The sequence below is a fragment of the Strix aluco genome, chromosome Z (genome assembly GCF_031877795.1).
Source record: "Strix aluco isolate bStrAlu1 chromosome Z, bStrAlu1.hap1, whole genome shotgun sequence".
Lineage (NCBI taxonomy): Eukaryota > Metazoa > Chordata > Aves > Strigiformes > Strigidae > Strix > Strix aluco.
This window is the reverse complement of record NC_133971.1, coordinates 95143541-95155906: the sequence shown is the minus strand read 5'-3', so window position 1 is coordinate 95155906 and position 12366 is coordinate 95143541. Positions and strand designations below refer to the sequence as shown.

Genomic DNA, 12366 nt, shown 5'->3' with positions numbered 1-12366 from the left:
TCAATACCTACGTGCATCCCTCTTCTCCATGTCTCAACTGTAAGGTCTTTGGAAAGACGTCCGGGAGGTGCTTTTGTGCAGGTCTGAAGACGGAGAGAAGAAAATTGCTTCCAGGAAGAAGACCAGGCACACGTTAGGGTGTTTTGCATCCCTGTTGAACCCGGAACGGCACTAGTTTTAACAGAGTTTTTCACCATCATTTCTCTCAGGACTACAGCACAAGCTTGTAGAGGTAAAATAATGGCACACGTGGACCTGGATTATTGGGTTTGGGCATCGGTGTGCAAAAACAGCCACTGTACATGAGAGTCAGGCAGGATTTCTGAAAGGCAGCTGATGTCAAACAAATCTGATTGCTCTCTAATGAAAGTATCTACCGCTCCAGAATCTAAATCATACACAGGCTTGCAGTGTGCTTCAAAATAGCCTACAAAGGAACAATAAAAAGTAGAACTGCAGTGAACCTCGGGAAGCTGCAAAAACTCAATTTTTCAGCTAGATACATCACAGACAGGATTGAGGCGAAGTGGGGTGACCTCTCCACAGGCTCTGTCTAACGAGACAAAGGAGAGCTGGGGAGCCAAGAGGAAGCAATCGCTGAAAGCCACGAGGATCAAAAGGGAAGAGATCTTTGGAGGCGAGAGAAAAACTCACTGAAGTTCATCATTTATTTAGGTATCAGACTTCACTGTCGCTTTTCCATATTACGTTTAAGATAATGTATACCCCTCGTGCACAGGTGTCATAGGAAATTTTACAACAGGTAGGATGAGTCCACATAATATCTATTTTTTCCCCTTATTCCTGCCAGCAGCACATTCTGATTCATAACCTTATTGAAAACAGTATTTTTATTAGGAAAAGAATTCTGTCTCATCATTTTGTGTAATTTTCTTGTAATGGTTTCTAATATAGTGGGTGAATAATGTAGGAAGTATTGGCAACTGTTCTAATTTTTTAAAAGCTTTCTCTGCGCCCTTGGTCACATCCCTCTGGGGTTCATTTTCTGTGGATATTTAAATGATGGAATTTAATAAGTGCAATTATTCATGGAATTGATTTTCAAAGTTGTACACGTGAATGCTCAGAGAAGTCGAATTTAAAATGTGCACGTCAGGATTTCTGACCAAAGTGCTTGTATCCTTATCCAGTTAGAGACCAAATGCAGGCGGCTTATCTGGACAATGACAATTAAGTTACACCGCTCACTTTTTGAATATTTGCAATCAAAGCAAAAAATGTGCAATTAAAAGATACTTTCCATTTGAAAAATTAAGAACTTTCAGGAAACCTCGTTCTGTTGGAGGATGTGCAGCAAAAAAATGCCAACCCTGATTTCAGTGACTGAATTATTTGCAATTAAATATTTAATATGCTCAAAACAGTTTCTTGAAATTTTCTAGATGCCTGAGTGCTACTTCTGTAATTAAAGTATATTAGTGAAACATCCTCCCTGACTTGCTGGACCTCACATGCACTTCTGCCTGCTGGCAGAGCCAAGAATATAGGAGGACCCTTTTAATCCACAGAAACAGTTCTAATAGCTGAAGCACACCATCAGCTTTCCACAAATACCAAGTGTAGTTACCCTGTGAGAAGGCTTTTGTAGCTGCAAGTTGTTCCTAGCATATCTTCCACCCGATGGTAGTGGCTATCAGAGGTCCTATGAGCAAATATATCCACTGGTCATTTAATACAGGAAGGAAAACAAACACTAAAGCTTCACCAAATCCAAGTTATTTCTCCACTTTTAGTGAGAGCTGACCATTTGGAACTTTATAAAATTGAGCTGTGTAGGCATCTCCTCCTTAGCTCTTGCCAAAGCCAAAGCACAGTGGCCTAGATAGTCCCTGTCCATATAATTTTCTTTTCTACTACTTCTGGGTTAACAGTGGTGAAGGACTCAACTGAAAACTCATTAAAGATACGAAAAAACTTAAAATAGGCTTGGGAGAAACTGAATCCCTTTTGGAATTAAAAAAAATACTTTGCATTTAGTCCCGCCCATTCGTTATTAGACACAAACATTCCCCAGTAATAGCTTTTATCTTTATATTCCACAAAATTTCTTCAATAGTCCACTTGGATATCTTTCCATTTTGCATAATAACTTTGCACTTGCCCAAAACGTTATCAAATCTGCCTTTTTCTGCAGAACCCACCGAATATTTGGGAGCGTTTAGGCTTTTTGCAAATACCTCCATCATGACGTACACATCTGGACAGAGAGAAGCTGTTTGATAAAGCACCAGTAGAAACAGTTTATTCGACTCTCCAGGTTTCCCCAAGGCAACAGCAAAAAGGTTGGACAATGCGGTTTCATAGCGCTGTAAAACACCAATTCCAAAGAAAAATGTCCCCAGATATCACAGTTTTGGTTGGTTCTATAGAATTGAGATAACTAGTCTAGCTGTGCACCCCCAATGCACCAAGTTAATGAATCTCCCTGTAGTATCTGATCGTTCCCAGGTTGTCAAGCAGAACTTACCATTTTTACGTGGAATAAAAGTGCTAAAGAAGAAATGATGAGGAAACCATTAAACTTTTTGACTTCCTTTAAACTTTGAACTGTTTTCCCAGTGCTAGGAGAACGGTCCGTCACCACTGGAAGGATCCAGGTCCCTGCATACCATGCTGAGAATTTAGATGAACTGTCACAGAGGCTGTGCCATGAATAATGAATAACCACCACTCTCTCGGCACCATTTTGACAGACACGAAATTGGAGTTTTGCGATTGCCATTAAATTCAAACATGGGAGGCCAGCCCAGGGAATAAGATTTTTAGGTCCAGTTTTCTGCACAAGTGGGAGTCAGTATTAGAAGCGCATGATTTAATAAGATCTACTGAATAAAATGAGCATTTGAGCAACGAAATTTGACATATTTGAGAGCGTCCAGAGTTTTGAAGGCAAGACCAAACATAAAATGGAATGCAGAAACAGCTTAAGCAAGCAGCGTATAAACGAAGCACCGGCGAAAGCCTAAAAATAAACCCGCAAAAATAGCATAATCTCAGAGGAACCTCTTTTTGTGAAATGAAATGAATGAAAACAATTACTTACCCAAATTTTCAATGGAATAATAACGCTGTTTACTGTCCACTCGCACGGTCTCAGCATACGGACTGCCTACGCCGTAGCCGATGATGTACCCGCGGACGACAATGTTTGGGTTCAGTGGCGGAGTCCAACTCATGACAATACTTGTTGTCAAGGGCCTGACATGAAGAGAGCTTGGCTGGTCAGGAACCTGAGATTCTGGGATTCAAAGAAAAAAAAAAAAAAAAGATAAAAGTATAAATTAATGTTCTACTCAAGGTTTGAGTTTAGATTAAAAATATGTGCACAAAAAAACCCAACCAGGTGCCCCAGAGTTACATGCAGAGCTTACATGCAATTTCATTTCTGAGCTACATCCTTCCCTTCCAAGCGCACCGATAAGCCTCATCCTGGTTTTAAATCAAATATCTCCTAGTGCTTTCCACCTTTAGCATAAGGCTACAGGAGAGCTTTAAAATGATGCAGGAAAATGAAAGATGACCCGCAAAGGAATTTCCAGGAGGACAACTTTTCTCTTCCCTGGTCTATTTGCAAGTTCAGCAGGATCCTGACAGCTGATTGCATGAGTTGTGTGCACTCACAGATTATTTAGCAAAAAGGTTTCCTTTGTTAGTGATATACTTGTACATTCTGACAATAATCTGTCTCTTTCCCATGAAAACAAGACGTGAATTTCACTCTTGGACATACATCTCTTGCTTTGAAGCTGCTTTAAATAACACACCAATGTTTCAAAAATGAAATAATAGAATGAGAGATTTTCTGTACAGGTATTCCCAGGTAAAATTCATTAAGTAGTAATTAATCACTTGGAGTCTGTTTGCCTTCTACAAGCCTAATTTTACTGTAAATGTTAGAGGAGTAAATGCCTTTTGTTTGAGTTTACCAGGTAACTACCATATCACAAGTCTCTTCAGAGGAGCTGCACAGTAGCTTGTCTTTTTGAGAGCAGAAAGAGACAAGTTACTATTTTTCCCCAATAAAAAGGCTTGCAATATAATAGACGAAAGCCTATACGGAAGGCAACAAGGACAGGGTAGAAAAACCAATAATAATATAAAATGATGTAAACTCCAACAAAAGACACTTCACAGTTGTGAAGCATTCCCACTGTAAACCTTGGAAAAGGTGATAAAAAGCAGAATTAACTCTTTTCAGTAACCAGCGTGACACGTGTCCTCAGCATTTTACGTGCTTTCCGATGAATTCTTATGACCACATTAGAGCACTCTGAAAACCGGTTGCACCTTCAGGGAAGGCTGATCAGTACGTTACCAGTCTGAACCACCCAGCAACTTTAGAAGTCCTTTGCATTCAACTCCTTAAAATTGCAAAGCACGAGGTCTTGTTTAAAGGTTGAAGAAAATTCACCGAAAAGTCGCTACTCACAAAAAGAAGAAACAGATTGCACCAGTAGTGCCACTGTAAGTCAGGTTAACTTGGCATTTACCCCCAACTCCACTCCCAAACTCTGTTTTAATGCAGAAGCAAAAGTTACTGGAGCAGCTGTTCCTCAACAGTGCTGTTTGAAAAACAAACGACAGAAGCATTTCTCACAAGCCCCAGCGATAAAATAACAATTTAATGCCTTGAAATGAGAAGCTGGATAACGTAGCAAGACTGCAATTCCTCGAACTTCCTAAAGTAGCAATTCTCAGGCAGCAAAGGAGATCAGAGCATTCAAAGAACCGATTGCCTTCAAATGATAATTTTTACATCTGACACAACACAGGGATTTCAATTGCACCACAGATACCTCTAGGCAGCCGTTTAGGTGAAAACTACTTTATTCAAACATTTCATATTCTTTATTTCAAACAATTCAAATATGCGACTCATGCATTTCAGAGCTAAATCATGACTTGTTGTTTCAAAAAGCAAAAGGCAGTTTAACTTCTTGTACCCTTCTTGTGAATTAAGTGTCGAAAATGAAGCTGGGGTGAATGATATTTTTGAATTATTGTTTGAACATTAAAGTTGCATAAACACAGAGTTGGTTTTTGAAATTTTCTTTTTTCTTTTTTTTTTTTTTTTTGGTTTTAGCTTTCTGTATAAAGCAATTTTAATTACATTTTGATCAGCTTTACTTTCAAACATTTTCTGGAAAAAACATTTTTCTTATTCTGAAACAGCTCCAGATTTTATAATTTGTGTTATGTGGTTCACAACCCAAAGTACAAAGTTAAATGTCAGAATCAACTATTTTTTTCCCCTCAAACAAAATCTTTTTTGCTTCTCTTTACAACGAAGCACATTTTCCACAGTAAGGGCTTCTGCCAAACATAACACAGAGCCAAACATCTAAACCCATCAGTTCTTCAGGCAACTGGACCATCCAGCCTTTGCATGGCTCTGCTGATTCTCAGCGTCCCAGCACTCAGATATCCAGGAGTAAGATTCTTATTGACACATATATCTCATATTTCTGCTTTTTTTTTTTTTTGTCAGGCCATTTCCTTGCATGTCTTCTAGATCAACACATTTACTTTTGTATCTCCTGGGCTTGAACATGATGTCAGCAGTACATCTGAGAAGCAACCTTGAGATCCCGTTCTCCTACATGAAGTGTCAACTGAGTTCTTCATCCTAAACCCCAGATGAACCAAATTTACAATCCTGCTTCTGACTGCACCAAGAGTTTATCGCTTTCCTCTCGGGTGTTGAAATTTTTGGGTAGTTGTAAGCAGACACACGAGCTGTGGATGTCAGCCAAGCTCCCAAGACAGCATCTGGCAGGCAGGAGGAGAGTTCCTCAGGAGATGTCCCCATGAAATCAGATTTCTGGGTGCTGCATTTCTTGCTCTCTTCCCTTACGGGCAATTAGGCTCCCAGGAAATGGAAGCTGAAGTTCTGTGTCACTGCCTGGTGTGACATCTCCTCCTGGGATGTCACATTTGCTCACACGTGCCTCCGAGTCCTTCGCTGGGTTTCTACGTGATGGCTTGAGTACCCACGTCTTCCATCCAGGAACTACTGCACTTAGCGCTACTTAAAGGTCCCTAATTCCACTGTCAAGCTTGAAAAATGCTTTACATTTCGGTCACTTTAGCAATTTTCTTAGAGGTTCAAAGATGTATGGTTTACGAAGTCAGGGTACTTTTTATTCATCCTATTTTGTTCACATATTTCCCCAATCACTTTTCAGTATAAATTACAATATGATAGCAGTCTAGCTTGTCATGCTCTTAAAGCACTAATTTAGAGCTGAAGCTAAACTATATCGCTATCTAATATGTATAACAGCTTCCATCTGTTCAATGCAGTAATCAGAAACCAAGCATCCTAAACCCATTTTCCTGGAGGATACCTTTGCTAAGTTGATCAGAGATTCTCTTGCATCTTCACTCAAGCTATTTAAAACAGACCCTTTGGGGAAAACACTGCTTTCCATTTCTTTTTTTTTTTTTTTTCTTTTTAAAGCACAAAATTTGAGGCTGAAAATAAATATTTAAAACCTTCCCAGCTGTCAGTAAAGGCATGCGAGCTTTCTAGGGAACCTTGAAGAATCAGCTATGTTTGGATTTCTAATCGCTTTAAAAAAAAAGTCACTAATTAAAATGAATTTCCATTGGGAGTCGATGCCGTTCTCCGGGATACTGTTTGTCTTCGTGTTGCTGATGCCAACCAGGCTTCCAGTGAAAGCAGGAGAAACCGCATTAGCCATGGGAGCAGAGGGAACTGCAGTTACCAGCCTTGCTCCAGCCCACCCCTGGTTAGTCAACACTTGCAGGACTTTGCATAACTACAGTAATAAGATTTCTCCCCAGGTTTTCTCAGAGCATTTCTATCTCGCGTGCCACAGAGCGCATTCCCCGCATCAGGCTGCTCCAGCTTCGCGAGGAGAACCCATCACTTCTGCAAATGCAAATGCATGGAAATACAATACATGAACAAAACGGCTTGGCTTGAATTTATTTGCACGCACCCACTTCCATCGCGCGTCTCCTGTGATGACTCGATTCATGCCTATGCGTGTATTTGGGCCTAAAGACTTCAAAGGAACGTAGCGTCTACTAAATACAAATCAAACTGAATGTGCTCAGATGTGTTACTTTCTTTTTGCACACTGTGGTGCGTTCAGAATTTCTTTTTCCCTCTTGCCAGCGAGAAGTCAGCCGCTTACACCTTAACAACATCACTTCTAGCTGAAGCATAATTAGAAAGATATCATCACGCACGGCAGCGTGGCGTGATCCGTTGGTATGGTTACACCACGTCTAGAAGCATTACCTCTTCTTTAAAACCCTGATGAGACACCCCAGGTTCCCCCATTTTGTGTGCCGAGCACTGCGGTCACTCCCAGTCCACCGGAAAATTGCATTTGGACATAGGAAAAGGCAGAAATTCTTCAATTTCCAAGGGTTGATTTTTGAGCTCGTAAGGAAATCCGGCCAGTCAAAAGAAAGGCAACATCAAGTACTACAGTGTATTTAATCTGATTATTTATTTATTCTTTCATCCAGTTGGCTTTTGATCCTTTTTAGGTGACTTATTTTGTTTTAGCAATTTTCATCAGTTTCCTTGTATTTTCTATTCATCTCCTTTCTGCTGCGTATTTGCTTCTTACGGATTGTCTGTAGTTTTACTGTGACTTCCATCTGTCAGATTCTTTGTTCCATTCGATTTGCACTTTGTTTAATTTTTTTAGGTAGACTTTTTCATTACTCTCCTTTCATTCCTGTACTACTTCAAATATTCCAGTCATTTTATCTAACCCTTTCATTTCAGTGTTTTTCTCCCCTTTTGTGTCAGCATCTGCACTGATTTATATAGCCCACATTTTTCAGGTATCCGCATCCCATCATCTTTCACTAATTATTCAGCTTTGTTGCCAACCTGCATTTCTAACATCCGCAAATAAAGGCTGGGAAACCGGATTTGACCTATTTGAATATTTGCTTAGTGAATTGTTAGGATTGTTGGCATCGTTTTCATCGTTTCTTTGATTGATTATGTTTATCATTTATGAAGTTACAGATTCACTTTGCCGTATTATTGCAAACAGCCCTGATGCCCAGGAGCTAAATTCTGGCACAAAATTATTTTAACAATGGGTTCTGACTCCTTGGTCCTGGGTGACAACAGAGAAACACAACCCAAAGCATGTGGGACCCAGGAATATACGAAAACATCTGCTGGTGGGAGTTTAGACCCCGGGTGTGTCACCCTAATCTCAGCCTGGGTGACAACTGCTGTGACACCCCTCAGCTAGAAGCCTTTAGGAGCCAACTGCTTTTAAAAAAAGATGCATTTACCATCGAGATCGTTCTCGGGTGTTTCTGCTGTGTACCAGTCCGAGGGGGGCCCTGTCCCGTTCACTGTCATGGCAGCCACCTGGAAACTGTATTGGCTTCCCTTCTCAAGTCCTGTTAAAAAAAAAAAAAAAAAAAAAAGCAAATAAAATTTGTACAGAAAGAAGATGAAGAAACAAATTAATGACAATACCAGAATTTGCAACAGACTTGGTGTAAAATGAAATCTCTAGTAATAGCCCGTTGGATTTGCCATATGTAAGGAAATAGATAGAAATGCAAATATATAAAAATATATATGCAAATATATAGAAAGGGGTTCCCCCAGCACACCACAGCCCACGCAGTGTCTCAGAATCACAGAATCATTCAGGTTGGAAAAGACCCTCGGGATCATCGAGTCCAACCCTCAGCCCGACTCTACAAAGTTCTCCCCTACACCACATCCCCCAACAGCTCATCCAAACGACCCTTAAACACATCCAGGGATGGGGACTCCACCCCCTCCCTGGGCAGCCTATTCCACTCTCTGACCACTCTTTCTGGGAAACATTTTTTCCTCATGCCCAGTCTGAACCTCCCCTGTTGCAGTTTAAAGCCGTTCCCTCTTGTTCTGTCACTAATCACCTGTGAGAAGAGACCAGCACCAACCTCTCTACAATGTCCTTTCAGGGAGCTGTAGAGAGTGATGAGGTCTCCCCTCAGCCTTCTCCTCCTCACACTAAACAGTCCCAGCTCCTTCAATCTCTCCTCACAGATTTATTCTCCAGGCCCTTCCCCAGCCTCGTTGCCCTCCTCTGCACTCGCTCCAGCCCCTCGAGATCTCTCTCGTATTGAGGTGCCCAAAACTGGACACAACACTCCAGGTGTGGCCTCACCAGTGCAGAGCACAGGGGGACTATCACCTCCCTGCTTCTGCTGGTCACACTATTTCTAATCCAAGCCAGGATGTCTCGCTGCCCGGTTTGCACGAGCGATGCCTGGGCAGGGCTGTAGCACAACGGTGCTGGGGGGAGGTCGTTATTCACGTGGGAAAAGACATTTTTGACCAAAAGAAGAGGCTTCAAAAACTGAATGAGGGCTGCACCGGCCCAGGATTAGTTTAGGTCGTAATTTCCATCGGTTGTGCTCGTACATATAAAATTAATGGAAGTCCAATTAGTAGAAAAATGAAGAATTGTTTTACATAACTAAGCCATTAATTGCACACTTAACAAAACCAGCTCACTGCTTTTAACACGCAGGGAACTGCAGGAACACTCTCCTTATGCATAAAATTTGCAGGCTAGGAACTGGATTAGCAACTGAAGAGCGTTTTGCTTTCTGGTGCTCCTGATTAACTTCAGAGCACTCAGTTCAGACAAAAACCGTAAAGTCTTACCAATATTATGAAATAAGCACGAATTCGGAAATAGACATTTTCCTCTGTGGCTAAAGCCATCAGAAAACAATTACTGCCGCGTTCCTGAATGTGCCACAAGACTTCCAAGTCCCTGAGGTGGGGATACAGGTTTATCTTTTTGCTCAGTCTATACTGACCACAAAGCACAGGGAAAAATGTTTCATTTAATTGCAAACATTCTCTGGAGAACAAGGCTCATAATTAAAAAGAGCAGTTAACATTTAGCTGACATGGAAGCCTACTCTAAAATTGATAGTGGCTATTTAAAAACCTGCACTGTAACTCTGAACTCCTTTGCTATTGCAGATGTTCTTATTATCCCATAAAGCACCTGCCTACCAAATAGGATTGCAGCAAAGATGCGAAGTGCCGAGACGTTAATATTTAAAATGTCCATTTAGAAGAGCCACATGGCTCGGTCTCCAGCAATCACAATATATGCATGCAGAAAGTAATAACAAGACCTGCATATTTTTCTTAATTGCTTTGTAAAACACGTATTCCCAAGCTTTGTGAAACAAAGCCCTTCACTTCGGGCTGTACGGAGGCACCAGGACTCCCGCAGCTCTTCAAGCCCGGAATAATTCATGTGAAAGAAAAGAGTTTGCTCAAGACGTGGGGATGTACAGCCATAGAGATTAATCTGCTCTGCTCCCAGGTGGCACACAGCGGCTTTCACTTCCCACAGCCTTTCCCCCTCGCCGAGGGTGCGATCCACAGGGATGGGATCGGCAGGGATGGTGGGAGCGGAGCTCCGGAGGTCCGTGCCTTCGCTCTGGGACTTAACGGCATCGTTACGTTTTCTTGTCTAAGCCATCAGAGCAGCAGCAACTCAAACATCTGAGCAGTTTTCATCGTTATTTCTACTTCGTCTGCCAGCAAATAGATCCTTTCCAACCCGTTCAACAAGCTTAACACGCTCTCTTTCCCCCAAGAAAGAAGTGGTTGTGCAGCCGTTAGTTATGTTGCCTTCACAAGGGGTTCCATGGGGAATTTGGTCAAGAGCAAGGTTAGATGACCAAGTTGAGATTTCATTATTTAAGGTCTTCCTCATAGAAACGTTCTACTTTTGCTTTTATTTATTTTTGAAACAAAATACTGCTTTTTCTTCCAAACCAGAAAATGATACGGTTTATTCTGAAATATGCAATTCAGAATTCTAATTCTCACAGATTACACTTTACACGTGAAAGTAAACATAATGCAGGTCTTCTGAGGTGAAATCATGGCTATACTGGATTCAGGGGCAAAAACTTTGACAAAGTCTAATTTTTGCCCTTGACACTTTGCTACTTTCTCGGTTATGGCTTGGGCATAATACAAGAACCCCGGTGAAATTCATTTTCACCCCCCAGAATTCGCTGTTACCCTTACGATACTCATCTGGCTACTTTCTTTCATCACAATTATAGTTTTGCTATGATCTACTGTTGCACTTTTTATTCTGTGAGGAGATATTTTCCATCGAAATTCTTGGCAAAGAAACCAGCGAAATCGATACTTTTGCACCCATGAGAAAAATATGAGATGTTGATTGAATGCTCTAAAAAAAAAAACCAGCTGAGGCTTAAGATATTGGACACAAGAAATTCAGCTTCAAATTCATTAATGATAAAATCCAGGAGACAAACATATGATAAAAGCATTAAGGAAAAAATTGGTTTAGAAAAAGCACCATAAAGACTGTCTTTGTACAACACAATAAATGCTACCTGCCAGCAAAGAAATCAATGTTCCCTTGAAGTGAAAGTATATTTTATTCCCAAAGCATTTAATTCATCAAAACCTTGCAAGGCTGTACCATGTGAACACTGACCTGTGAACAAGTACCAGAGGTTGTTTGGCTCCAGTGTTTCAATCTCACCCCTGCGGGTAGTCTTTCTATGTCGGATTTTATAGCCCGTAATAAATCCATTTTGAGTACCTGGTGGTGGAGGCAACCAGCTAACTTTGATGCTCTGTAAAAGAAGAGATATTATTGCTGATTTTTTTTTTTTTTTTTTCCCGGCAAGGAAATGACAGAAATAAAGCACATAAAATGAATTAAAAAAAAAAAAAAGGAAAAAGAAAAAGGCTATGTTTTCTAGTAGCAACATGTATTCAACTAAGTTATCGTTTTGAGAAGAAAACCAAATCAAATCTAAAAAGTTTCACACTGGCATAAAGAAAACTGTACATTCTCTAGCTATTTAAACAATGGATTTAGATAGCAAATTTTCTCCATTTTCAGGAATTTTTAACTTCAGCAGGCCACTAGAATACCTAAGATACCAGAAATGTCAGCTCTGGGGTTGAGTAGACACTACAACTCATTCTTGCTTTGCAGCCCAAAGTGCCAAAGTCGCCTCTTTTTGACCGTAAGATACAAGTATCAACCTGAGCAGTTCTAACCATTTTGTGCCATTTTAACTCCACAGACGTTCACAGAGATGTTACTGCACCCTCATTATATCAATGTAAGTGAAACCTCTTGGGAATAAAGTTACTGCCGATCCGAAGACGTAAGATAATTTTTGCTGAGTTATTTGACAGAGTCAGCAGCAACGGAATTAACCAAGACCAATCGCTTCTTTTTGTCTAAATATTGGTGTCTAGCTTCAATTGTACGAGGGATCTTATCTCAGTCTAACAGCCCAAACTGAAACCGTCCC

At 40.7% G+C, this 12366-nt stretch overlaps 1 protein-coding gene across 1 annotated transcript in view; it reads right to left on the bottom strand.

Moving 5' to 3' along the window:
* LOC141918062 (netrin receptor DCC) overlaps positions 1 to 12366 on the bottom strand; it is a 629575-nt gene that overhangs the window by 85882 nt on the left and 531327 nt on the right. The window contains exons 13-15 of the mRNA XM_074812087.1: positions 11532 to 11673; positions 8317 to 8427; positions 3065 to 3259 (exon numbers count right to left, since the gene is read on the bottom strand). Of these exons, the coding sequence (XP_074668188.1) occupies positions 3065 to 3259; positions 8317 to 8427; positions 11532 to 11673 (448 nt within the window). The remainder of the gene's footprint in view (positions 1 to 3064; positions 3260 to 8316; positions 8428 to 11531; positions 11674 to 12366) is intronic.